Source organism: Papio anubis, chromosome 4 (assembly GCF_008728515.1).
Source record: "Papio anubis isolate 15944 chromosome 4, Panubis1.0, whole genome shotgun sequence".
Lineage (NCBI taxonomy): Eukaryota > Metazoa > Chordata > Mammalia > Primates > Cercopithecidae > Papio > Papio anubis.
In genome coordinates, this window is record NC_044979.1 from 91,974,192 (window position 1) to 92,002,054 (window position 27,863).

A 27,863-nucleotide genomic window follows, 5' to 3' on the forward strand; every position below is an offset into this window, starting at 1 on the left:
TTTTAGTAGAGACGGAGTTTCACCATGTTAGCCGGGATGGTCTTGATCTCCTAACCTCGTGATCCACCCACCTCGGCCTCCCAAAGTGCTGGGATTACAGGTGTGAGCCACAGTGCCTGGCCAGCCGACTCTTAAATTTAAGAGAATTTTTCTTGAGGCTCCTATTTTGTCTTTGTGAAAATGTGTCTTGGAAAGAGAATGCTTATATTTCTTTGCTAAAGAAAGAAAAATAATAAGAACAACTATTTATTAAGTCACTATTACATGCAAGGCATTTTTATAGTTTGGCTCATTCTTTATCCCTGTTACATCTCAATAAAGAATATAATATCATCCCCATTAAAAAAATAAGGATGACATTTTCAGACTTTAAATACATTGCCTAATAAATTATATCTGTTATTGTTAAGAGCCAGCATTTCAACCTGTAACTGTTTCCAAAGCCCATGCTCCATACCTTGTATCATGCTGCTGCCTGCTGGGCAGTGCTCATTCATTCTGTTCATCTGTTCATCCATTTTTAGACAAATGTTTATTATGATCAATCATCATGTCAGATGTTTGTCTCTTGAGTATATAGTTTTGGAAAAAACATAAGGGTGGAGCTATATCTATATATAGATACATATATATATATATATGTACACATAGATATAGTTCCACCTTTATGAACACACATCAGTTTATAAAAGTAGAAAGTACTGTAAGAGAGAATGATAGAGGTGGAGAGGCTGCTTTACTGGGGGCTCAGGGAAGACCTCCCAGAGGAAGTAACATTTATTTCTGAAGGATAAGTAGGACTTAGCTATGTAAAGAGCATTTGGAGAAAACAGGAATGTGTGAGATGAAAGAATTCAGGGATTCCAGGTAGTGAGTGAATTTCTGTGGTTGGAGGGTAATGAGCTAGGGGAAAGGTGGCAAGAAATGAATCTAGAGAGGTGGGAAAGACTTGATCACACAGAATTTTGTAGACCACTGTGTGTGGGATCTGGGGATTATATTCTGGGTGCAACAAGAAGCCATTGGAAGATTTCAAGCAGTTAACTGATGTGATGACAAAGACTCAGAGATACATGAACAGACCTGAGATATGATTTGAACCTGGAATCATTGACTCTTGGAGATGGACTGGTTATGGGCAATAATAAAGAGGAAAGGATCGAGCATAACTAGCAGGTTTCCTAAGAGTACAGAACTAGTATGCAAAACTTTTAACAAGCACAGTGTGGTTGGAGTTTGAGAGTAACTGTGTATGAGGAGAAGGATAAAACTAAATCATCAGTGTAAGCTCAGTATTAGCCAAATTCCAAAACTACACTAAGGCATTACAATAAAAGAAAAATACTGGGCAGTCCCCCTTGGAAACATTGTTGGTAAACTCCTCCAGAAAATGTTGACAAATTGAATCCAACCATATACAAAAAGCACAACATATTATGACCAAGTGGAATGTATGCCAAGAATCAAATTGGTTTAACATTCAAGAATCACGAAGTGTAATTAATCAGTTAACAGAATAAAAGAAAAAAAGCTCATATGGTCATTTTAATTGATGCAAAGAGCTTGAAAAATTTCAAGAAATTAGTTAAAAACAACAACAACCAACTCTCAACTAATGAATAGATGGTGACTTCTCAACATGATAAAATGCATCTAGAAAAAATCTACACCTAAGATTATACTTAATGTTGAAAATGAAATGCTTTTCCCTAAAATCAGGAACAAGACAAGGATATCTTTCTCTCAGCACATCTATTCAACATTGCACTGGAAGTTACAGTTGGTACAATAAGACAATAGAAGGCAAGATATTTAAAAGAAGAAGGAAAACTCTATATTTTCACAGATGACCTGATTATGTATATAGAAACTCCCAAGAAACTCACCAAAACCCTGCTAGGACTAAGAAGTGAATTTTTAGCAAGGTTGCAGGATATAAGGTCGATATACAAAGTACCTTGTATTTCTATACATGAGAAACAAGTAGAAAATAAAATCAGTATCTTAGCACTGTTTACAGTGGCTTCCAAAGCCATGAAACTTGTTAGGAATAATTTTATTAAAATATATGTAAGCTTTGTATTCTAAAAACTACAAAATATTGTTGAGAAAAATTAAAGAAGGCTTAACTAAATAGATACACCATGTTTATCAATTGGAATGCTCAATATTAAGATGTCAGTTCGCTCCAAACTGATAGACTCAATTCAGTCCCAGTCAAAACACCAGAAGACATTTCTTTTTTCCTTTTGGTAGAAATTGGCAAGCTTATCCTAAAAATTTGTGTGAAAATTTAAAGGACTTAAAATAGCTAAATAATTTTGAAAAAGAAAAAAACAGTGTTGGAAGACTTACAATTTCTGTTTTTAAGACTTGTATCTGTGAACAGGCGCATTGACTCACGCCTGTAATCGCAGCACTTTGGGAGGCTGAGGCGGGTGGATCATGAGGTCACGAGATTGAGACCATCCTGGCTAACACGGTGAAACCCCGTCTCTACTAAAAATACAAAAAATTAGCTGGGTGTGGTGGCGGATGCCTGTGGTCCCAGCTACTCGGGAGGCTGGGGCAAGAGAATGGCGTGAACCTGTCAGGCGGAGCTTGCAGTAAGATGAGATTGTGCCACTGCACTCCAGCCTGGGCAACAGAGTGAGACTCTGTCTCAAAAAATGAAAAGACATATCTACACAAATCAAGATGTTGTAGTACTGGCCTGAAGAAAAATGCATAGATCTGTGGAACAGATTAGAGAATCCGGAAGTACACCCACAAATGCATGGTCAGTTGATTTTCAGTAGGAGTGCCAAGACAATTCAATGAGGAAAGGCTAGTTTTTACAACAAATGGTGCTAGGACAATTGGATATCCACATGACATAAAATAAACCTCAAATTGTTATACCATATAAAAAATTCAAAATGAATTGATTAAGCTATACATTTTCTAGGAAAAAAAATAAGAGAAAAGCTTTGGACTTTGGGTTAGGTAAAGGTTTCTTAGGACACAATAAAAAATAAAAAATTAATAAATTGAACCTTATCAAACTTAAAAGTTTATGGTTTTCAAAAGGTATGAAGATGAAAAGGTAGGCCACAGACAAGCAAAGACAATATTCTCAATACATACATATAAAACAAAGAATTTGTATCAGGATATATAAAGAACTTGTACAACTCAGTAATAAGAGTTGAACAGACATGTAACACATATGAATTATCCACAAGCACATTAAAAATGCTCATCAGGCATCAGAAAAATTCAAAATAAAAGCAGAATGCGGGGGGGGGGCTACAAGTTTAGAAGACTGTTAATAGCAAGTGTAACACAGATATGGTACCACAACTCTCTCACATTGCTGGAGGAAACACAATAAACCACTTTGGAAAACAGTTTGGCAATTTCTTATAAAGGTAAATATACGGTTACAAAATATGATCTCACACTTTTACTCCAGGCATTTACCTAAGAGAAATAAAAATGTATGCCTACAAACAGCTTGTTAACAAATGTTCAGAGACACTTTATTCATAAAAGTCAAAGTCTGAAAACAACCCAAAGGACTGGCACATTAATAGTTATGCAGATTTTGCATGTTCCCACAGTGGGCTATCACTCAAAACATAAAGGTATGAATTGTTGGTGTACACAACAACATGGATGTGTCACCAAAACATTATGTTGAAAAGAAGCAGCCAGATACCAAGGAGTATATACCATATGATGCTATTTCTGTGAAATTATTGAAAAGGCAAAATTATTCTACAGTGACAGAGGCAGGTCAGTAATTGACTGGGGCTGGGGATGGTGGTGGAAATTGGCTGTAAATAGGCACGTGAGAACTTTTTCTGGTGATGTAAGTAGAAAGGTTCTATATCTTGGTTGCTACAGTTATTAGAATATATCTATTTGTCAAGACTCATCAAACTGTACATATAATAGGCACATTTTATTGTGTGTAAATGAAAAACTGATTTTAAAAAAGTGTAAATATCGGCTGGGCATGGTGGCTTATGCCTGTAATCCCAGCACTTTGGGAGGCCTAGGAGGGCGGATCACAAGGTCAGGAGATTGAGACCATCTTGGCTAACATGGTGAAACCGCATCTCTACTAAAAATACAAAAATTAGCCGGGCGTGGTGGTGGACGCCTGTAGTCTCAGCTACTCAGGAGGCTGAGGCAGGAGAATAGAGTAGCTTGTAGTGAGCTGAGATCGCCCTACTGCACTCCAGCTTCAGCAACAGAGTGAGACTCCATCTCAAAAACAAAAAAAGTGTAAATATCAGGTTAGTACAGATTGAGCATCCTAATCCAAAAACCAGAATGCTCCAAAATACGAAATTTTTTGAATGCTGACGAGATGCCACAAGTGGAAAATTCTACACCTGACCTCAAGCACTTCTTGCACAAAATTATTTAAAATATTGTATAAAATTAACTTCAGGCTATGTGTATAAGGTGTATATGAAACATAAATGAATTTTGTTTTTTCATTTTGTTTTGTTTTTTGAGATAGAGTCTCACTCTGTCATCCAGACTGGAATGTAGTGGCGCGACCTCGACTCACTGCAACCTCCACCTCCCAGGTTGAAGCAATTCTCCTGTCCCAGCCCTTCGAGTAACTGGGACTACAGGCACCCACCACCATGCCTGGCTAAATTTTGTATTTTTAGTAGAGATGAAGTTTCACCCTGTTGGCCAGGCTGGTAACAAACTCCTGACCTCAGGTGATCCACCTGCCTCAGCCTCCCAAAGTGCTGGGATTATAGGCATGAACCACCAAGCCCAACCTATAAATGCTTTTGTGTTTAAACTTGGGTTCCATCCCCAAGATATCTCATTATGTACATGCAAATATTCAAAAATCTGAAAAAATCCAAAATATGAAACACTTCTGGCCCCAACCATTTCAGATAAGACATATTCAAGCTATCCTTCATTAATGCCTTCTTACCAATGTTTACTGTATATATCTGTCATTGTAGGATTTTACTTTCACTCAAATATACATACTTCAAGGTGAATTAATCTGTGGTCTCTGGTCCCTATCATCCAAAAATAAATAAATATTTGTATATTGACAGCTATTTATATATATAGATATATTTTTCAAATTTATATTTATATAGAGAGATACAGTAATCCATACGATGCCATTATCACCAAGGCATGAACGAGAGTAATAAATATCAAGAGTAATCCTTAAAGGAAGAACAGATGACCAAAGGGCATCCCAAAAGTACATGGAACCAAAAAAAAAAAAAAAAAAAAAAGCAAATAACCAGATTTTAAAATAGGATAAGGACGTAAGTGGACATTTCTCCAAAGATGTTATAAAAATGGTCAACAAGCCTGGGCAACACAGAGAAACCTTGTGTCTACAAAAAAATTTAAAAATTAGCCAAGTGTGATGACACATGCCTGTGGTCTCAGCTACCCAAGAGGCTGAGGTGGGAGTATTGTTTAGGACCAGGAGGCTGAGGTGCCATGATTACTCCACTGCACTTCAGGCTGGATGACAGAATGAAAGTTTGTCTCAAAAAAAAAGATCAACAAACATATGAAAAAATACTCAACATTACCAATTTTTAGGGAAATCCTAATCAAAACCACAATGAGATATCACCTCACACCCATTAGAATGGCTACTATAAAAAATAATAATAATAACAAGTGTTGGTGATGACGTGGAGACATTAGAATCTTTTGGTGGAAATGCAAAATGGTACAGCCACTGTGGAAAACAGTGTAGCAGTTCCTCAGAAAAATTACAAATAGAATGACCATATGATCAAGCAATTCCACTTATAGCTGTTTATTCAAAAGAATCAAATGAGGGTCTCTAGGAGATATCCAAACACCCAAATTCATAATAGCGTTCTTTACAATAGTCAAAAGGTGGAAGCAACCCAAGTGTCCATCAGGGGATGAATAGATTGATCAAATGTATATCCATGTGGTTGAATATTCTTTTGCCTTAAAAGTGAACAAATTTCTCATACATGCTACAACATGGATGAACCTTGAGGATATTATCCTAACTCAAATGAGCCAGTCACAGTAAGACTGTGACTCTGCTTGTATGAGTGTATTAGTCTGTTTTCACACTGCTGATAAAGACATACCCAAGAGACTGGGTGATTTATAAAGAAAAAGAGAGTCACAGTTCCACGTGGCTGGGGAGGCCTCACAATCATCATGGAAGGTGAAAGACACTTCTTACATGGCAGCAGGGAAGACAGAATGAGAGCCAAGTGAAAGAGATTCCCCCTTATAAAACCATCAGATCTCATGAGACTTATTCACTACCACCAGAACAGTATGGGGGAAACCGCCCCAATGATTCAGTTATTTCCCACCAGGTCCCTCCCACAACACATGGGAATTATGGGAGCGATAATTCAAGATGAGATTTGGGTGGGGACACAGCCAAACCATATCAGTGAGGTATCTATAATAGTCAAAGTCATAGATACAGAAAGTAGAATAAAGGTGGTTGCCAGGGATGGGGGAAGGGAGAATATACAGTTGTTTAATGAGTACAGAGCTTCAGTTTTGCAAAATGAAAAAGCTATGGCATCCTAGTGACACTGCATTTAGCTTTTCTTCTTCCTCTTTGGGAGCTATTTGTGTTAATATGGACTGCCACACGTAATGTTTAAATTGGACTCATCACATTGTGTTGTATTTTTGTAATCTTACGTGAAGAGAATCTGTACTGCAAGTGAAACCTACTCCCCCAAAAATATGTGGCCTTGAGTCTGCATTAAACAGTGTAATTTATGTTCATGAAAAAAAAATTCCGGAGACTGGTTACACAAGAATGTGAATATACTTAACACTATTGAACTGAATGTGTGTACACTTAAAATTGTTAAGATGGTAACTTTTATGTTATGTGTATCCTACCACAATTAAATATTAAAATATTGTTTTAAGTACATGGGCAGAAGGAGAGAAAATGATGCAGTTCAGTTGCTTGGAAAGAGACTGAATGGATTTCATGGAATCATATTCATAATAACAGCAATGACAGCAAACATTTGATGAGCATGTACCGTGTGCCAGAAACTATAATCCTTCTAAAAATTTTGCCTCATTCTCACTCCCTATTGATAAAACTTAAACCATCGCCCTGTGTATCTGGGGCTAGCTAGATATCCAGGCCCCAATTGTCACATTTTAATGGTCACATTAAATTTCCCAGGCATTTAACGTGCTGTTCCACAGAGTGATTGAGCAGGCTGACAAGGTGGAAGACATGCAGGGACGCATCTCTATCCTGATGGAGAGCATCACCCATGCTGTCTTCCTCTACGCCAGCCAGGCGCTGTTTGAGAAGGACAAGCTCACCTTCCTGTCCCAGATGGCTTTTCAGGTAAGGAGATCAGTTACTTGAAAAAGGATCCCCAGAACCAAAGGCAGATGCCTCTCTCTCTCTCTCTCTCTGTCTCTCTCTCTCTCTCTCTCTCTAATATATATATAATATTATATATGTATTTTTATGTAAAATAGTATATATTTTTATGTAATATATAAAATATATATTTTCTGTTGAAGCAAAATATAATAGGCACCTTTTTCAGAAGCTCTTGGTGGCATGAGGAGAATTTGCCTCCCATGGGGAACTTGGGCATGTGACAGCCTTCTCCTAGGTCCCAGTGCTTTGGTTTGGGGAGTGGGCACTGGGGGGTGGGTATACACATTACACTCCTACCACAGTGGTCACCCTGAAAAACATTCATGAGACATTCTTCTCACCTTCTCGGGTCCTGTAAAGAACCGTCCAGGCCCTACCAGGAAGGTTCTTTGAGATGAGGGTTATGAGTCCAGATCTGAGTGGATCTGGGAGTTGTTCAGAGTCTCCCTACAAAGCAGCGACTGGGTTCATCCATGTTGTCACAAATGACTGAATTTTCCTTTTTTTCCATTGTGTGTAGTTAATAATGTGTATTTTTAAATTGCTAAAGGAGATTTTAAGTCTCATCACAAAAAAGATAAGTATGTGACGTGATGGATATATGAATTAGCTTAATTTAACCATTCTACAATATAAACATGTATCAAAGCATCACACTGTACCACTTAAATATATATAATTATTATTTGTCAATTAAAATTAGGAAATGACAGCAGTGAATAGGTAAAGAGAGCTCCAGGTTTCTTGCCCACACCTTCAGTGAAACCTGCTTCCTTTTTTTTTTTTTTCCTTTTTCACATGAATTTCTATGAAAGACTTTGTTTAAATAAAAGTGTTTGTGGCCAGGCGCAGTGGCTCACGCCTGTAATCCCAGCACTTTGGGAGGCTGAGGTGGGTGGATCACGAGGTCAGGAGATTGAGACCATCCTGGCTAACATGGTGAAACCCCGTCTCTACTAAAAATACAAAAAATTAGCCAGGCGTGGTGGCGGGCGCCTGTAGTCCCAGCTACTTGGGAAGCTGAGGCAGGAGAATGGTGTGAACCTGGGAGGCAGAGGTTGCAGTGAGCCGAGATCACTCCACTGCACTCCAGCCTGGGCGACAGAGGGAGACTCCGTCTTTAAAAAAAAAAAAAAAAAAAAGTGTTCACGATAAGAAAAAAGAAACCCTTGCAGACCACATTCCTATATAAAATAAGCAGGTTGTCCTTTTTTTTATCAGCTAGTTTGCTTTATGTCTTTTTCTATCCAAATGTTAAGGAAATATCTACATCTTACCTATTCTGTGTGTGCCAAAGAAGGCACTTTATACATGCCTGTAGCTAATGATGAACTGTATATCTAATAAACAGGAGCAAGGCATTACACAATGAATTACTTGTTTTTTTATTTGTTTGTTTTGAGACAGAATCTCGCTCTATTGCCAGACTGGAGTGCAGTGGCGCGATCTCAGCTTACACAACCTCCACCTCCCAGGTTCAAGCGATTCTCCTGCCTCAGCCTCCCAAATAGCTGGGACTACAGGCACGCACCACCACACCCAGCTAATTTTTGTATTTGTAGTAGAGATGGGGTTTCACCGTGTTGGCCAGGATGGTCTCGATCTCTTGACCTCATGATCCACCCGCCTCTGCCTCCCAAAGTGCTGGGATGACAGCCGTGAAATACTTGTTTTGTATGTACTGCTCATTAATAGGAAAAGGCCAGGGATGATAGTACATGACATGAACATCTATTTAAAACTTCCCTTTGGAAGCCATAGCTGTATCATAACCTCAACTCCTGACAATCTACATAAATCAAAGTTTCATAACTATATGGACAATTACTTGTTTGTTGAAATAAACTCAAGAAAAAAAAATCTAATAAAATATTTTAATGCATGTTATCACTCATAACAGCTTTTGAAAATATCTGGAATTTTAAGATAACATAAAGCTCAAAAATTTTACCTGTTTAGCTTTGTGGGGTGTTATGGTTTTTATATGAAAATTAGAAATACTTCATTTGTACTCTCCAAAATATACTATGGATTTTTTATCAGTTCTGTGAGCAGAATATCTGAAGTTTATTCCACTTCACAATGTGTTTAGTTGTACCTGTAAAAGGTTTTCTCATTCTTCTCGATATAATCTTACATATTAAACTTCATGTACCTCGTAGTTTATTGAATAACTACTGTACCAGAATTAACTAATAATACTGGTTCTAGCTTCTGTTTAGTAATTTAATCCATTGTCACCAGAGGCTTTCTCATTTTGAATAAGTGTTAAGACAAGTTTGATCTAATAATAAAACACTTATGAATGCATATTTTAAATATGTTGCTAATAGAGATAGGTATTAGAATTGGAGTAAATCAGCCTTCATAATTATTTTCTGTTAGATTTCTGATCATGGTTTTGAGATCATTGACATAATCTGAGATTCACTATTTCAACAATAGAACAGATATCAACTGGACTTCCCAGCAGGTGTGGTTCTACCTGCTCAGTCATGTCTGTTAAATGTGTGACTACTTCTGGTGTCATGATTTTGATGTAAACCAAATAATCCTTTTCAATTTTGTCTACTCTCAAGATTTTGTTGAGAAAGAAAGAGATAGACCCCCTTGAATTGGATTTCCTGCTTCGATTCACCATTGAACACACTCATCTGAGTCCTGTTGACTTCCTAACTTCTCAGTCATGGAGTGCTATCAAGGTATGTTAGGAATACAGTTTCTTAATTTCTGGATCTTATTTAAAATACTAGCTCTCTCCAGTGTTGAAATGTAAACATTAAAGAATACAAGTGATGTATTAAGCACCATTTCAGTTTAGAAATGCCCTATATAATGCAATGTTATTAATCTTTGTATTATTAAATTGGTTAATTTCTCATTTAGATGTAAAGGAGCCTTTAACTTATGTATGGGTGGAAAAGTTAATAAACATGTACAATCTGTCAGGACCTTTGATAAAAGCCAAGTGATACAAATGAATATTTTTTAAAATTTCCTTAAATCTACTTTGTTTTCTTTTTAAATTGTTTCTCCATTTTTCTAAATAGTTCTTTAAATTACACCACAATAGGTTAGTTTATTCTCATTGTAAAATGTTTAAGCAAAACAGAATATTATAGAGAAAAAAGTGACAGTTGGCTTAAACCTCAATTATCAATGCTCATTGCATTTTTCTGTCAAAGGCCCTATTGTTAGGAGTTAATTCTCCCAGGATCTGGAGTATCTTAATGATGTTCAACATACGCTAAGCTTTGCCCTACTCTTTTTTCTAAGAAGGAAATATTTCTATGCATTGAAAATAACTGTTACCTCTTATTTTTATATAGGTTCAGTTTTTTAAATTAGTATTTGTAATTAGATTGTAACTTTAGAATTCAAAATTCAAGTTCAAATGTGTATCACTCAGGGTGTCAACAGGAAACAGATGGCACATTCAAAAGAGTGATGAAGAAAGTTTAACCAAGAGTCTATTTTCATAGTATGGGCAAGAAGGATTAGGAAATCAGCCAGGGGATGGGGCAGGAAAAAGGAGGAAAAGGACAGTTACTGGAACTACTGAGAAATGAAGTTATGGGAGAGAGCCAACCGTAGGGGATCTGTGGCCTGTGGCGGAGCAACATATCCCCTGCCAAACCACATTCCTGTGAGAAAGAGCTGGGGTGGAAATGTTCCCAGAAAGGAGTCCTGATCCAGACCCCAAGAGAGGCTCTTGGATCTCGTGCAAGAAAGAATTCAGGGTAAGTCCGTAAAGTGAAAGCAAGTCTGTTAATAAAGGAACGAAGAATGGCTACTCCATAGGCAGAGTAGCCCTGAAGATTGCTGGTTGCCCATTTTTATGGTTATTTCTTGATGCTAAACAAAGGGTGGATTAGTCATACCTCCCCTTTTTAGACTATATAGGGTAACTTCCTAACATTACCATGGCATTTGTAAACTGTCATGGCACTGGTGCAGTGTAGCAGTGACAACGACCGGGGTCACCCTCATCACCATCTTGGTTTTGTTGGGTTTTAGCCAGCTTCCTTACTGCAAGCTGTTTTATCTTTATGACCTGTATCTTGTGCGAACTTCCTGTCTCATCCTGTGACTTAGAATGCCTTAACCTCCTAGGAATGCAGCCCAGCAGGTCCCAGCCTCAATTTACCCAACTCCTATTCAAGATGGAGTTGCTCTGGTTCAAATGCCTCTGACAGAAGTACCCCCACTTCTTTCTTCTCCAGTCTTCCAGGCTCCTGTCATTGCATTTTGTTGGCCAAACCCAACTAGGTCAGGGAACCAGGGAACTTAGCTCGAGTGTCCTTTGAGCTCACCCGTTCCGCAGAGCAAAAAACAAAAACAAAAGCAAAATTAGGAAATCTGGAGAGGAAAGTGAACACTATCCAGCACGGATTTTTTACATAAGATTAGACACATTCACAAGTCTTCATCTCAAACTATAAAGTATCGTTCACACCATTCCTACTTGTTTCCCTATCATATTACAGGCAATTGCCCTCTTGGAAGAATTTCGAGGCATAGACCGAGATGTGGAAGGATCTGCCAAGCAGTGGAGGAAGTGGGTAGAATCCGAGTGTCCAGAAAAAGAAAAATTACCTCAAGAATGGAAGAAGAAAAGTTTAATACAGAAGCTGATTATTCTGAGAGCAATGCGCCCTGACAGAATGACATATGCTCTCAGGTGGGGTGGTCAGCATTTTTGGAAACACAAGTAAACATAGAGGAAATGTAGTCTGAGGAATTAGGAGGATCTGGTGGAAGTGTTTACCATCCATATTGATGGGGAGTGATTCTGCTGAGATTTTGATATTATAATCATTGCTACTGTTAAAATTTGCTAAACACTAAACCATGTGCTAGGCAGACTCAGCACATTCTTCCTGAAAAACTTAATTCTAAAATCAGTAGAGGGGAGACAGGGGACTGATGAAAATACTCCTGGAAGAGAAATGGGTGTCAGCAGAGTTCAGAGGCCAGGAACATGCATTCATGCATTATCCAAGTATAATTTCCATCATTTTCATTCAGTGATGGCATTTTGGCTCTGAAGATTTTGCATGTCAAACCAAAATGAATTTCTTTCATGAAGTCACTCAGAGTCCCTCTAACTTTACAACCAATGCAATTTCAAAGCAGAAACTCTTGTCTACATCTTGGTTTAAGTGTCCTTTTTCTTTGCCCTCTTGGCTTCTAAATGGTAATGTGCTGCTTAATTCACACAAGTCTTATTCTAATTTGAATTCACCAAGGAAAGAGTTCTCAACTTCCTTCCCTATTGTGTTTCTTCAGTAATATTCATGTGCCTCAAGTTTTTCCTTTGCTTTGTCTAGTTCAGCCAATTTTCCCTTTGCAGAAGCCTCTGCTGAACTCTACTTTACAAGTTAATTCTGCTTAGTAGTACTTACTTTCTGCTAAATCTGATGCTGCTGGAAAATACTTGCTTAATTGAGCCTCCCTGTGTTAGAAACACCCCAAAAAGCATTTGTATATTCATGAGAAGCCCAGCAGGCTGGAAAATTGCACTGTGGCAAATCTAATGAACTGTTAATAAGTAATGGGGGAATCTGGCAGGGGATTTGGGGGATACAAAGCCATAGCAGACAGCTGATGACACTCGGAGGGGGGTCTCAGTAGCCCCCCAAAATGGAATTGTAGGCTTCTGATTTTCAGAGCTTCTAAGGAAGAGAGGGATTTCATTAACATACCTACCCCATACATCTAGTTGGATTCATATTGTTATTCTAACAAGACATCCCACATAATAAACATGGTTACTTCTATCCTGTGCCTGTGTGGTTTAAGCTTATCCAAATGGTGACTCTCTTCAAGGTCAAAACCACTGATCATGTTTTTTTGTATTCTTGTTTTTTATAGAAATTTTGTAGAGGAAAAACTGGGTGCAAAGTATGTAGAGAGGACCAGATTGGACTTAGTTAAAGCATTCGAAGAAAGCAGCCCGGCCACCCCCATATTCTTCATCCTGTCTCCAGGGGTAGATGCCCTTAAAGACCTGGAGATTCTTGGTGAGTGGCAGGCAGGCTCACTGGCCCGCCCTTTCTCCCTCCCTCCCTTTCACCCCCCACCCCCTTCCCTTCCTTTCAGTTCACAGTGATCTTAGTTTCTTTTTTATTGTTGTTGAAGATTGGATGTATGGAAAATATAAAGCTAATAACACCATAGTCTGAAGAAATGTTGAAATGGAACATTCCTCTGGCTGGCATAATGCAAGTTTCCTTTGTACTGTTTTCCACCTTTTGACTATATGAGGGCCAAAGGGCAATTTTCCCCATGCTCATGTAATCTTGTGCCCCCTGTGACTAAATAATGGTCATTAGAGCAAGTGTATTTGATTGCACAAGGCACTGTCGCCTTTGTGTTCTGGATTACCATTCCCCACGGCCTGCACCAAGAATACCAGGTTAATATAGCTGTGACCTGACTGCTCAATTTAAATGCAGCCTCACAAGGTGAGAGGCTTGTGCGTTTACCCAATGAACAGATCCATTGAAAAAAAATGATGTGATATCTACCACATGTTGCTCCTTTTTATGAGAGAAATGCTTTGCTACTCCTGCAAGAGTTTATAAAGCTCCATAACAATGCCTGCCATCTATCAAAATGTCAAAAGCTTCATTATCATAAAACCTAAGGAACTGGCTTCCACAGGCTTTTCTAATGCTTGCAGTGAGGCAGCTGTGGAGAGCTCAAAATGCTGCTTGTGGATACAACAGAAGTTTCATTTGGATTCTTCAGGACAGTCACCCAGAAGATGGCTGCAGTGACCACAGATGTGCATTAGACCACGGAATTCCAGGCTCCTCTTACCCTCCTTCATAGATGTTTCCTCTCACCATGGTGTATTCTCCCACAGGCAAAAGACTTGGCTTTACAATTGACTCTGGAAAATTCCACAACGTGTCTTTAGGACAAGGTCAGGAGATGGTGGCAGAAATGGCACTGGAGAAAGCTTCCAAAGGAGGACACTGGGTCATCCTCCAAGTGAGTATTAGGTTTCAGGGAAGACACTGAGCATAAACACAGAGGAGGGCCAGGGCAGAGCTGTCCAGCCCATCAGAATGCCCCGTTAACAAGGCGATTTGCAGAGTCCAACCAGTTCTGTCAGTGTTCATGATGCCTGCAAAGACGGTGGGGGGCTCTGCGGACAGTGATGGCTGTCGTCTTCTGAGAGACTGTCTCGCCACTGTGCTCTAGAATTAAAACTGTTAGGAAGAGCTTCATCATTCCGTTCACTTAGAGATATCTGGAACACTCAATACTGCCTGAGAACAAACAAGCTCGTTTAGGTTGCCAACACTGTTATCATAGTATCTGGGTTGACGTTAGAGTCAACAGAACTCTTTTTAATGTATATTATTGTTGCAGAATTTTGCTCCTTAGCTCAGTTAAAACCGGGTTCTTGTCACACAACCAGAAAGGACTAGGAACACAGACACTTTGAAGGGTGGGGGGAACGGAATTTATTGAGCAAAAAAAAAAAATACTCTCAGCAAAGTGAGAGGGGATCCTGCTAACACACCCCGACCTCACAGATTGAATACCAGGCCACTGCACAGGAGCTGTAGAGGCCAGGCTCCTCCCCACTGCAAATGATGCCAATTTCCTATGGCTCCACCGCGTTCTCCCAATGCACAGGCAGGTCAGAGATTCTCTGGGGACCCTCCCCAATACCTGGCTCCTGCATTAATCATTATCTCATACAAGTCCAATTCTGCCCCTACCTGGTGTGTAACATTCCCTTTGATTATAAATTAAATTTGAGTAGAAAACTCCTTTAGCCCTTCTCAGGCAAGCATCATACAGACCTATGGTTCTCCCACCCCAGTGTCCTCTGGGATGGCCCCCTTGGCTGAGTATTACAGGAACCAGTGGAGCAAAGGCCAGCATTAGAGGGCACCTGAGAAATGTGCTGACTCCATCCACAGCACGCTCTACTAGCTGTCTCAGCAGGTCTAGGAATGGCTGTTTAGTTTTCAGCTCAGTCATGCAAAGGTTCAGTAGGCAATTCACAGGCTACCTTATCTCGGATCATTACAACAAAGCTCCAAGGGTAGAGTCGCCATTCTCCATATAAAGATGAGAAAAGCGAGCACCCTAGTAGCTGGAGAGCCTCAAGGCCACATGGCTGGTTGGATAGCAGAGCTAGTACTTGAGACTAGGTCTGTTTGGCAGCAGGTGACGTTCCTGAAAATAGCCACCCTCATGCAAGATACAGCATTGGCCTCCCTTAGTGTCTCCAGTATCCAGACTCGGTGCCTTTGGCATTTGTGCTTGAAATGCAACTGGATTCATAAAGAAGCTTCCAGAGTCCAAGCAGGCTTATGACTGCAGGAATGTAACCTTCTGGGACAATACCCACTGCTTCGATGAGGCCTTCATAGAGAGACCTTTGTAAGGGGACTTGAGGGCAGTGTGGTGCATCCCCTTCTGAGGCTCAGAATCAGAAACACAGGAGGGTTGGCTTTTTCAGAGAAAACAGTTGAGGCTTAGACAGTTTGGTAAATTTTAAGATTGTCTCAGAAAGGAAAGAGCTCTTTGAGCGTTCTCATGCTCCCAGTGGCTCAGACTGGAGAGAACATTAGGAGGGCTATAGTCATCCTCAAAAGGACATATTCAAAATAACTGTTTCCATTACTTTTGTATCTATGCTGAGTTACTTGTTGTCCCTAAAATTGCAAGTTGTAAGTTTTAACATAAAAAAAAAATGTAAAAGATCTTATTTTGTCAAGGATCTACTTTTGGATATTTGTTTCAGACCTTTGATTTTTGTTCTTAGGGCTAAGCCGGTAACCAAGAATGTAACTGTTTAAACCTCTTCACTCTCCATCCCCGTACCCACATAGAGTAATTGGTAAGGAGAGATTATACCAGGCTTTAGGCCATCCCAGTGTCTAGAAGTTTCTAGTATCGTTTGATCAGCAGGAAAAAGAGAAGCAGGACTTTGAAGAAAGAGAAGACAAGCATAATGGAAACTTGTTATACTGTTCATAATTTACATTATATTAACATGGGTATATGATATGTATGTACATGTTAATTGGTTCTTACCCAAGCCCCAATATGATCAATTATTATGATTAGATAGAGCCCGCTAAAGGTGTTTAGATAGTAGTTAATCAAAAGCCCATGTTCCAAAGAAAACTATCATAAAAGTAGCAGGCTGGCAACTATCTTTATCTCATATGCACACCAGAAGGTTTGTGAATTAACATAGCATACTAAAAAACATTTTTCAAGGGCAAAATGACCATTTTTCATGCGTTTCCAAGACACATAGATTGTCTAAACAAGCATTGCTGTTCTTGGAAAAATAGGCATAAGAATCTAGCCAGTTCCAAAGCCAGTACCCTCAAGAATAGCTCCCAAGCTAGATTCCGACGTGTGCCTGTGCTCCACGATGGCTCGCTGGGAGGTTTTTCTGTCCCCTTCAGTAACTCCAAAGTCACTGCCTTGAATATTTTTACATTTGTTTCAAGTAAACTTTTCAAGTAAGGTACTGCTGTACCCCGTAAGACAGAGAATGAAGATATAATTGAGTTTACAAAGCAGGTTTTATTATTGTTTCTTTTGTTTTCTTTTATGATTGACACAATTAGGAGTGAGAAATACTCTTTCCTTATAACGTGTTAACAAGCATGTAAAGGAGGGAACTTAGAGCCCTTATCTACTGTATTACTGTGCTAGAGTAGACGGCCAACTTTTTGTGTCTTCTGTGTTTCTGAGTCCTAATCTCTTCTTCTCATAAATACATCAGTCATATTGGTTTAAGACCCTTCATAAGGACCACATTTAGCTTTAATCATCTCAGTAAAGACTCTATTTCCAAATACAGTCACATTATGAGATGCTGGGGGTTGAGACTTCAAAATATGAATTTGAGGGTACACAATTCAGCCCATCACATCTACCGATGTTCATTATTTGCCAAGGGAATAAAAACCAATAATGTGAATGACTGAGTTGGCTTAGGTCTTTTTGCAATAGAAATTTTAAAGAAGAATACCTGCATTATTATTTTGTTCCATGTTTGCCTTCATTCTCTGTATTTTTGTGGCTGTCGTGATCTTAAATGTTTTTCTTTGTTGGAAATAATTATATATATCTGGGTGTGATGTTTCAATTACTATATCAAGGACTTCTCCAAAGCCAGAGAGCGTGTAAGGTGCAGCCTTTATACCTCCCTCCCAGCACCAACTACCAAGCTATACCCTGTGGGTGTTTGGTATTGCAGGAGCAAATATGTGAATCATAAAACGGAAAAGCAAAGAATGATGACAGTGGCGGCATTTAATTTTTTGTGTGTGATTTCTGACAGCCCTAGGATTTAAGGAAAATCATCTGTTAGGAATACACAAAGTATCTTAACAATGAATGATTGCTTTCTTTCAGCTAGCCTTGCTTCCCTTGTATCCTTTTGAGTCCATATGCTTATGAGCAGGAGTTTGAGTAGAAGAGGTTTCCATCAGAAACCAATGAAGTGGATGATGAGGCACATTTCTGGCTTTTAGTTTTCATATTTTCTCAAACTAACCCCGATACATCTCAGTAATTGGATTTGAACCATAACAAAGAAAAGTACTAGGCAACTGCATCTCAGAAGTGACTGGTGGGTGTTTGAAGTAGGTATGTGTATTGCATGAGATTTTGGGTTACAAAGACAATCTGTGTTGATTGGCAACATTTAATATGTTCAAGGTTCAATTTCCTTTTGGCTTTTTTTTTCCTTTTTATGATGTATTGATAAAGAAAATGCTGAATCATGGTTCTCTGAGTTTTCAGTGCAATTATATATAGGAAAATGTAATCTTATAATGCAAGTAATATGCCTCACCTTCACAGGAATTATGCACCATACTGTCTTTCAGAATGTTCATCTGGTAGCCAAGTGGCTAGGAACCTTGGAGAAGCTCCTTGAAAGATTCAGCCAAGGAAGTCACAGAGATTACAGGGTTTTCATGAGTGCCGAGTCAGCACCTACACCAGATGAGCACATCATCCCTCAAGGACTGCTGGAAAATTCCATTAAGATCACTAATGAACCCCCCACAGGGATGCTGGCCAATTTGCATGCTGCCCTCTACAACTTTGATCAGGTAAGAAAGTGAAGCATGCTAGGCAGATAATGAAGTCAGAGTTTTCTCACTGTGGGCCCAGCATCAACCCAGGCAGGTCATTGGGAGGGATGAAACAAGTTCTCAGTGTTCGCGTGTGAAGGGGTTGGGGTGGGTGTGTTTTAATCTCTTGAAAGAATTGCCCCATCATTTCCTATTCTAATGACCAGTAAATATATTTCAGTTTCACCCTAACGCTAAGAAAACTTCAGCTACTGTGTAGGGAAAGCAAACTAGGTAACTTCTTAAGGAACTTGCTTTTTTTTTTTTTTGAGACAGAGTCTCACTTTGTCGCCCAGGCTGGAGTGCAGTGGCATGATCTTGGCTCACTGCAACTTCCGCCTCCCGGGTTCAAGCAATTCTCCTGCCTCAGCCTCCTGAGTAGCTGTGGTGACAGGTGCACACCACCACACCCAGCTAATTTTTGTATTTTTAGTAGAGATGGGGTTTCACCATGTTGGCCAGACTGGTCTTGAACTCCTGACCTCAGGTGATCCACCTGCTTCAGCCTCCCAAAGTGCTGGGATTGCAGACATGAGCCACCACGCCCAGCCGGAACTTGCTTCTTGAAAACAAATGTGGCAGACTAGTATCTCTGACCACAGAAAGAGGAGAAGTCATTGTTGTTATTGTTGATCATGGCAACAGTAATGACATGGTAAAAGTTTCAGTGTAATGTTTTAGCCCTGGTTTGATATGAGTAAATTTAAAGCCTTCTTTCCAGGTTATATCTATGACACCTTATTTATATTTTCATGATTTTTGCAAGATAAGACAAAAAAAATTCATGTATGTATGTATGTATGTATGTATTTTTTTTTTTTTTTTTTGAGACAGAGTTTTGCTCTTGTGCCCAGGCTGGAGTGCAATGGCACAATCTTGGCTCACTGCAACCTCAGCCTCCCAGGTTGAAGTGATTCTCCTGCCTCAGCCTCCCAGGTAGCTGGGATTACAGGCGCCCACCACCATGCCTGGCTAACTTTTGTATTTTCAGTAGAGACAGGGTTTCATCATGTTGGCCAAGCTGATCTCGAACTCCTGACCTCAGGTGATCTGCTCACCTTGGCCTCCCAAAGTGCTGGAATTACAGGTGTGAGCCACCACATCTGGCTGAATACATATATAAATTAATGATACCTTTATTACCATTACTCTTTTTACCCAAACTATCCTATTTATCAATATCATTATCAAGTCTTTCCTTTCTTGCTATTGCTCTGAGATCTTCCTTCCTTCCTCGAATTTTTTGGAAATCCTTGATAAATTGCATTCTTGTTAGGAGAGTAGAATGAACTCTAAAGAGGAAATACATATGATTTGGTGATAAATATTCAGCCCCCTCCTAGAAATATGGTTTTCTGTGAAGCATGTCAACATCCTTAACTTCGTTTCTAGTAGTTTTGGGGTCAATACCTAAAGCAACATTATGAAGGAATTATGATAATTGACTACCTAAGAATACAGTGTTGAAGAATGCAGTTAATTACTTCATTAAATAATTGAGTAATTTGTATCCTATATATAGACAGAAGATTGTGTAAATAGTAGGACTCAAAAAATCTTTTGAAACTATTAAATATTTGCAATATGCCTTATGTAATCCACTATGATAGACATATATGTTTTTAATCATCCCTTAATTTATAATTTCTGGCTATTTATGACATTTTCAAGCTATTCCCCAAAGTAAGTACAAAGAGGAATTTGATTTGATTTATTTAAAATAGGACTTATCTACCCCCTGAAATAATTATCTTTATTCATGAAAGTGAACATTTCATGAACAAATATGCTTCAGCCCAATTATCCTTCAGCTTTTTTGTTCATTTGTTTTGTTTTTTTGGTAAAGATCACTTTGAGAATCTCATAAAACTATGGACACTCTCCCCAGGGAAATACACATTCAAAGATGTACTGCATATTGGGCCAGACACAGTGCCTCACGCCTACAATCCCAGCACTTTAGGAGGCTGAGAGGAGGATCACTTGAGCCCAGGAGTTCGAGGCTGCAGTGAGCTATGATCACACCACTGTGCTTCAGCCTGAGCAACAGAGTGGGACAGTGTCTCAAAAAATAATAAATAATAACTGTTAAAAATATGTTGCATATAATGATGAAGATTCACAGATTCCCCCAAAGCCTATGCATGAATTCCCTAGTTAAGAACACCTGTTCTGGTCTTTTCATGCACCTGTCAGTTCTTTTGACTGCTATCTGGAAAGCCACTTTTATTAATTGAAGGTTATGTTTATTGAAAAGACTTTTAGGATCTTCAAGGAAGAATGTTTCTTATTTAGTGGAGAGGATCCTCTGAAATATTAAGACTGAACTTAATAATAAGTAGCAAAAGCAAAGATAACCAAAGTGATTCACTAAATAATCTTCTCATCAAACCTATTTTAGCCAGAACCAACCAAAAAAATAAAAACTCTGCAGAAAATCTAAAATGTTAGTCTTTTATGAATGCTGACCTGTCATTATGTTAGAAAACAAAATGCAGTTTTTAATCAGATTATATAATTCAAGGGATTTAGCCTGTGCTCCCTGGCTCTCTGTGAATAAGTTCCCATTACCCTTTTATCAGTTAGAATGTTGGGTTGGCTACTTTTGAAAGAAGTTCTTATAAAATAACAGTGGCTTATACACAAGGCCAAAAAGTAGTTCTGCCACATAAGAGTTTTACAGATAGTCCATTCAGAACTCATGTATTACCACAAATTGTCATCAGTCTGGCTCTTTATGGTTCACCATTTCTAGTATGGGCTTGTCATGGTCCCCGGTGACTGCAGGAGTTGCAGCCTCCATATCCACATTCCTGACAGGAGGAAGAAAGAAGAAACAAAGAAGATGACAAAAGAAAAAATACCGTGTTTGCGTTGGTGTACAAGTGCTTCCTACAAGTTAACATACAGAAATTCTCCTTTAATCTCATTGGTCAAACTTAGTCACATTGCATTACCTAGCTGCAAGAGAGGCTAGGAAAAGTGAATTTATCTTAAGCAACCATATGCCCAGCTAAAAATTAGCAAGAAGACTTTTTAAGGAAGGCAGTCAGCAGTCTCCATCCCAGATGTCCTTTCCCACATCTCCTTGTATTATCCTGAGTCTTCTGTGTTGCTGCTGTGGTCCAATCTTGTTAAAGCCTGTCTATGGATAGAGTGATGAATGCTATCTCTCTTGTTACCCATATGGGTTAGGTAAATGAGGACCAGTTGTTCCTGTTGCCTGGGTGTCCCTCACAGTGGAGTAAAATATCCAAGAGGTTTATACAAGTCAACTGTACTGCTAGGATATTTTTCAAATCCAATTAAATCTTTTTTTTTCTTTCTTTCTTTTTTTTTTTTTTTTTTTTGCTCTGTCACCCAGGCTGAGGTGCAGTGGCACACTTATAGCTCACTGCAGCCTTGAACTCCTGGACTCAAGTAATCCTCCTACCTCAGCCTCCTGAGTAGCTGGGACTGCAGGCATATGCCACTATGCCTGGCTAATTTTTAAATCCATATTTTTAATCTTTCCTCACAAATTAGAATTTGCCTCCAAACTTTGGCCTGTGTATTCAAAATGAACAGTTTAATATTAGTGCTTTATTATCCCGAGCATTGCATAATATTTTTGTAAATTTAATTAAGTGACCAAGACATAAAGAACCATTTCTTGTAGGATGCTATCTACCTACACCTTTCAGCCAAAGAGCCTCTTGAGGAAGATGTCATAAAGGAGTACTCTTTTGGCTCCCTTCACACCCAGATAACTATATTTTTTAGAGTAAGAATATAGATTTCTGTTTCTGTAAAATTTGCAGACAAAAACAAGTAACTGATCATTGTGCATATAAAATTGGTGATTGTGTACAAATAGCACTGTTATGTGTATGCAGATGCCTGTTCTCTGTTCACAGTGCAGTCTGTATTTATAAAATATTAATTTGCTTATCACTTGGTTTGCAAAAATACCACTGGCCTGAAATGTGGATTGGTAGGTAGACTCATACCTTTTCTTCAGACAGCCTGATTCATATTTTCTTCCTACATCATTTATGTTATCAGAACACAATGAAATGGATTGACTTGTTTCTTTTAACACTGAGGATAAAGCCAAGTCAGTTATATAAAATACAGATTGAAGTGATGTGCTTAATTATTGTAGTGCCTTGGGTTTTATGTGGACTACCTGTAATTTAGAAAGGTATTAAGTGATTTATTAGATCATAATTCCAAAGTGAAATTTTGATACTTATATGGATCTCCTAGAAATTTCTTACATGTAAAAGTAATATTCTTTTATACCCTTCAAGGTTAATTCCAGTTATACAGTTTCTCTTTTCTGCCTTCACAAGCTTGCCCTTTATTTGTGGAAAAGTTAGTTTTTAATGATTGTATATTTCCAAGCCCCATAAATGACCTAAAACTGGTCTAATGATTTAGAGTGACCTAGTGATTTAATTGGATCTGCACTACATGCTTCCTGGCCAATTCTAGAACCATATTTGGTGGAAGCCCTGGATTCTGCTAAAAGCACTGTCTAAAGAAACTAAGCTCTCTGGTCCTGGCCTACACAGAACAAATCTGGTCTTGGTTTAGTACCACAAGTCCTCTGGAAGACTAAGTCTGAACCCCTACTCACTGGTTCTACGTATACTTCATATATGGCCCACGTTGTCAGATCCATTTCAAATGTGAACTGGCTATCGTTTGCCCATTTTAAAGGACTAAGCAGGGAAGGGCAGATTTTGGCCTCTTCCTCCCCTATTGCTCAATGCCAACTGGAGGAGTAGTCCTCAACTTCCTTTCCTTCCCTCACAGAACTGCCAAATCTGAACATGGGTGAAATATGACTTTTAAGCCATAGATTGGACAGCTATTTTTCTCCTTTTAATTTTATGGCTGTTGAGCATTAACCATATCAATGTAGCATTCCAGGATTCCACTTTCCATCTGCATTCTCAAAAAAATCTCACAGGTCTCGGCTGGGCGCAGTGACTCACGTCTGTAATCCCAGCACTTCGGGAGGCCGAGGTGGGTGGATCATGAGGTCAGGAGTTTGAGACCACCCTGGCCAATCTGGTGAAACCCCATCTCTATTTAAAAATATATACAAAAATTAGCCAGATATGGTGGCGCATGCCTGTAGTCCCAGCTACTCGGGAGGCTGAGGCAGAAGAATCACTTGAACCCGGGAGGCGGAGGTTGCAGTGAGCCGAGATAGTGCCACTGCACTCCAGCCTGGGCGCTGGGTGACAGAGCAAGGCTCTGTCTCAAAAAAGCAAAACCAAAAATCAAAACAAAAAAAAAACTCACAGGTCTAGACATGTGTTTCCCAATTTTCCATATGTCACCTAGCCATCCTAACAATGAATTTTACTTTTAGTTCATTGGAAGGAAATAATGTGTCATGGTGATTTTATTAAAGGTACAGGCTAAGCTGCTGTAAGAAAGAGAATCAAAGCTCTAGGAATTCAAACAAGATAGGAGTTTTTTTCTCTCACATATTAGGCAGCTTTGTTCCATGAGCTCATTCACACGCCCAGACTGATGAGTGCCTCTGCCATACCTAACTCAAGGTTTCCAGACTTGTCCAATCGTCATCATTTCTAGACATAGAAAAGAAAAGAGTTCGCTGGGCCCCGTGGCTCATGCCTATAATCCCAGCACCTTGGGAGGCCAAGCAGGGTGGATCGCCTGAGGACAGGAGTTCAAGACCAGCCTGGCCAATGTGGTGAAAACCCATCTCTACTAAAAATACAAAAATTAGCTGGGTGTAGTGGCATGCACCTGTAATCCTAGCTACTCAGGAGGCTGAGGCAGAATTATTTGAACCCATGAGGCAGAGGTTGCAATGAGGTGAGATGGTGCTGCTGCCTTCCAGCCTGGGTGACAGAGCAAGACTCCATCTCAAAAAAAAAATAAAAATAAAAAATAAAGTCAGGAAAAAGGGAAGAGTGACAACACAAGCAATTTCATTTTCAGCAAATGACCTGGAAGTTATACACAACACTTCAGCTGAAATTCTGTTGGCAAAAATTTGGTCTTATGACACAAATGTCTTCAAGGGAGGCTGGGAAACAGTCATAGGTGTCCGTGTGCCCAGGCGATCTCTACTGCAATGGAACTAGGGAAGAATGGATAGCTGTGGTTAACTAGCATTCTCCAAACTCTAATAGCATTCTACTACAGTGATGAAATCAAGATGATGGCTTTATGTCATCCAGATTCTACAAGGAAACTTTTGCAGGGGAAAATGATGTCAAGCAGTATGAAATGGTTAAAATGAAGTGTCTCATTTTCTAGTGAACTTAGAAGCATTTAAAAGCATGACTGAAGCAAAATAAAAGTATTCCTCTTAAGCCAACAGACTGGCAAATGCCCAATCGTCTCCTGTTGTGCTCTCATAGGATAAGGAGCCATGCTGAAAACTACACGTGACCTCTGTAGCATCTTGCTCTCAAAGTTCTTTACAAGATTGTTGAAAACTCAGACCATTGCTCTTGGAAACCATACAGATGGATGAATAATCGAGTATTTCTTCTCTTTTCTCCCAGGATACACTTGAAATATGCTCCAAGGAGCAGGAGTTTAAAAGCATCCTCTTTTCTCTCTGCTACTTCCATGCCTGTGTTGCTGGGAGACTGAGGTTTGGCCCCCAGGGCTGGAGCCGAAACTATCCTTTTAATCCTGGAGACCTCACCATTTGTGCCAATGTCCTCTACAACTACTTAGAGGCAAACCCTAAAGTAAGTGCTGGTGGTCAAATAACCTCTTCCAAGGAGTTTACAAAACTGTCAGTCTTTGGGCACAATCAAAATTGACCATAATTTCTCTTTTGAAGCTATTATTGAAATAGCCGACACTATGTGTATATCTTCTGCCAAGTGTGAAAATAAACCAGATCAAAGGTTTTCCAGCAGTGGATGTTCGAACTTCATAAGATAGGTCAAACCAGTTCTACATCAGCAGCTTAGTGCCAAAAAAAAAAAAAAAATGTCCTTCATTATGTTAACAAAAACAGTGGTTTACATGTGCGTATATGCCAGATTCATTAGGCAGGTAATGAAGCATTTGCACAAATGTAATTACATACAGCAATTCTGACAGTTCATAACACTGCATTAATAATCACTACAATTAGTTCTGATGATGGAAGCAATTTACAGCGCGTCACATGTATAAATAATGGTGCATTTCCTGCATATGTCATTATTATGTATTAAGGATGCCACCTTGTTGTGACTTTCTCAGTAATGTTCCCCTTGATTTGAAGTTAAAGGTAGATGAATGATTTTATTTCGTAGCTAAAATGTGTTTTACAGATGGGAATGGGAATGCCTCATCAAGAACATTTGTGTAAATTCTCATAAACCCAATGATTGGATTTCAAAAAGCAAGAACCATTCATTCCTAAGGATTTTCTAGCTTAATCCTCACAAGGGAAACTTTTTTCATTAAGTTAAATCCGTTAAAACTAGGATACATGTGTCAAAACCAATCAAGTGTTGTACTCTAGGCCACATTTTCTATAAAGCGTTTTAAAAATCACCCGTCCCTGTTTCTAAATGGAAACTATTGTTTTATGTTCCTTCAGTAACAATTGTTATAATTTTTGTTACCAGTTTTCTCAAGCTTCAGTGGTGATTTGATTGCTATTAGAATAGATACCCTTGGTACCTAACATAGGTGTATTTTCCTAAGGAACAAATTTTAAATAAGTTATATCCAAAATACATGGTTTTAATATGGTATTTGATGTTCAGTGTTCCATATCTCTCTCTTTTTTTTTTTTTTTTTTTTTTTTTTTTTTTTTTGAGACAGAGTCTTACTCTGTCTCACAGGCTGGAGTGCAGTGGCACGATCTCGGCTTACCGCAAGCTCTGCCTCCCGGGTTCACACCATTCTCCTGCCTCAGCCTCCTGAGTAGCTGGGACCACAGGCACCTGCCACCATGCCTGGCTAATTTTTTTGTATTTTTAGTAGAGATGGGGTTTCACTGTGTTAGCCAGGATGGTCTTGATCTCCTGACCTCATGATCCACCTGCCTCGGCCTCCCAAAGTGCTGGGATTACAGGCGTGAGACACCATGCCCGGCCTCATTTTTTAATTTATAGAATTAGAAAGTAATTCTGAATACTTAGAGCATATTTTGACCATTCTAATAGTACTAGTTTTGTGTTGATTCCCAGCACATTTTGTCTAAACTATTGCACTTAAAATAATAATAGTTCTAGGTAGAAAAAGGAATGGACCATTTAAGACTTTGATTCAAGTCCTTCATAACTGTCCTGTGAGGCTGAGACCAGGAATAGAATCGTATTTCAGCTGAATCCTATACACAGTTGAGGTGGAAAGGAAGGGGAGGAAGAGGGAAGTGGACACATGCGTTTCTCTCCAGCTCTTACATCCTGAGTCTTGGAAACACCAGTTGAACAACTGAGTCACACTGTGTCCTGGTTTTTTTCATCCTGGGGCTCCAGGATCAACACAGCCTTAAGCTTTTAACACATTCTCATGTTTCTCAGGTGTCTTGAGCTTAGTCATTTTCTGCACATCATAAAGCGACTTATCAGGATTTGGGAATTAAATTCCTGTGAGCACATGTTTAGTTGTACAAAATGCCCTTTTCCAGAAAGTATATGTAAAAAACAAAGACCAGGATTGAGGGAAAGAGAATCTATTATTGAGAAAGAATAGATCTGAGGCCAGGCATGATGGCTCATGCCTATAATCCCAGCACTTTTGGAGGCCAAGGCAGGAGGATAGCTTGAGTCCAGAAGTTCTACACCAGCCTGGGCAACATGGGGAAACCCAGTCTCTATAAAAAATACAAAAGATTAGCTGGGCATGGTGGTGTGTGCCTGTAGTTCTGGCTATTTAGGAGGCTGAGGTGAGAGGATTGCTTGAACCCTGGAGGTGGAGGTTGCAGTAAGCTGAGATCATACTACTGCACTCCAGCCTGAGCAACAGAACAAAACTCTGTCTCAAAAACAAGAGGAAAGAGCAAATCCTTAGCTAAATAATTATCAAAAAGAACAGATAATTATTGAAACAAATAATTATTGAAAAGAACAGATCCCTAGTTAAATAAAAATTGAAAAGAGATACATATTGAATACTGAAATGTGTAGCAAGCATCAATTAAATGTAAGCGGAAAAAGAACTAAAAGTCAGAAGCCTTTGTTTTCCCATCCATTTCAGCTCTTTGGAAGGTAGTCCATGCAGTGGTTGAGAGAGCATGTTGTGGTCTAGGCACCCCTCTCTTATTTTTCATTCACCTCAACCCGGCTTAAAAGACATATTTGAAGTTCATTTATTCAAATTCAAATAAA

The 27,863-nt window shown here is 39.1% G+C and overlaps 1 protein-coding gene across 1 annotated transcript in view; it reads left to right on the forward strand.

The window, feature by feature from the left end:
- The window catches only part of DNAH11 (dynein axonemal heavy chain 11), a 410,596-nt gene that overhangs the window by 364,943 nt on the left and 17,790 nt on the right, over window positions 1–27,863 (forward strand). The window contains exons 70-76 of the mRNA XM_031665316.1: window positions 7,205–7,375; window positions 9,997–10,119; window positions 11,905–12,098; window positions 13,292–13,440; window positions 14,289–14,416; window positions 18,301–18,528; window positions 25,086–25,277. Of these exons, the coding sequence (XP_031521176.1) occupies window positions 7,205–7,375; window positions 9,997–10,119; window positions 11,905–12,098; window positions 13,292–13,440; window positions 14,289–14,416; window positions 18,301–18,528; window positions 25,086–25,277 (1,185 nt within the window). The remainder of the gene's footprint in view (window positions 1–7,204; window positions 7,376–9,996; window positions 10,120–11,904; window positions 12,099–13,291; window positions 13,441–14,288; window positions 14,417–18,300; window positions 18,529–25,085; window positions 25,278–27,863) is intronic.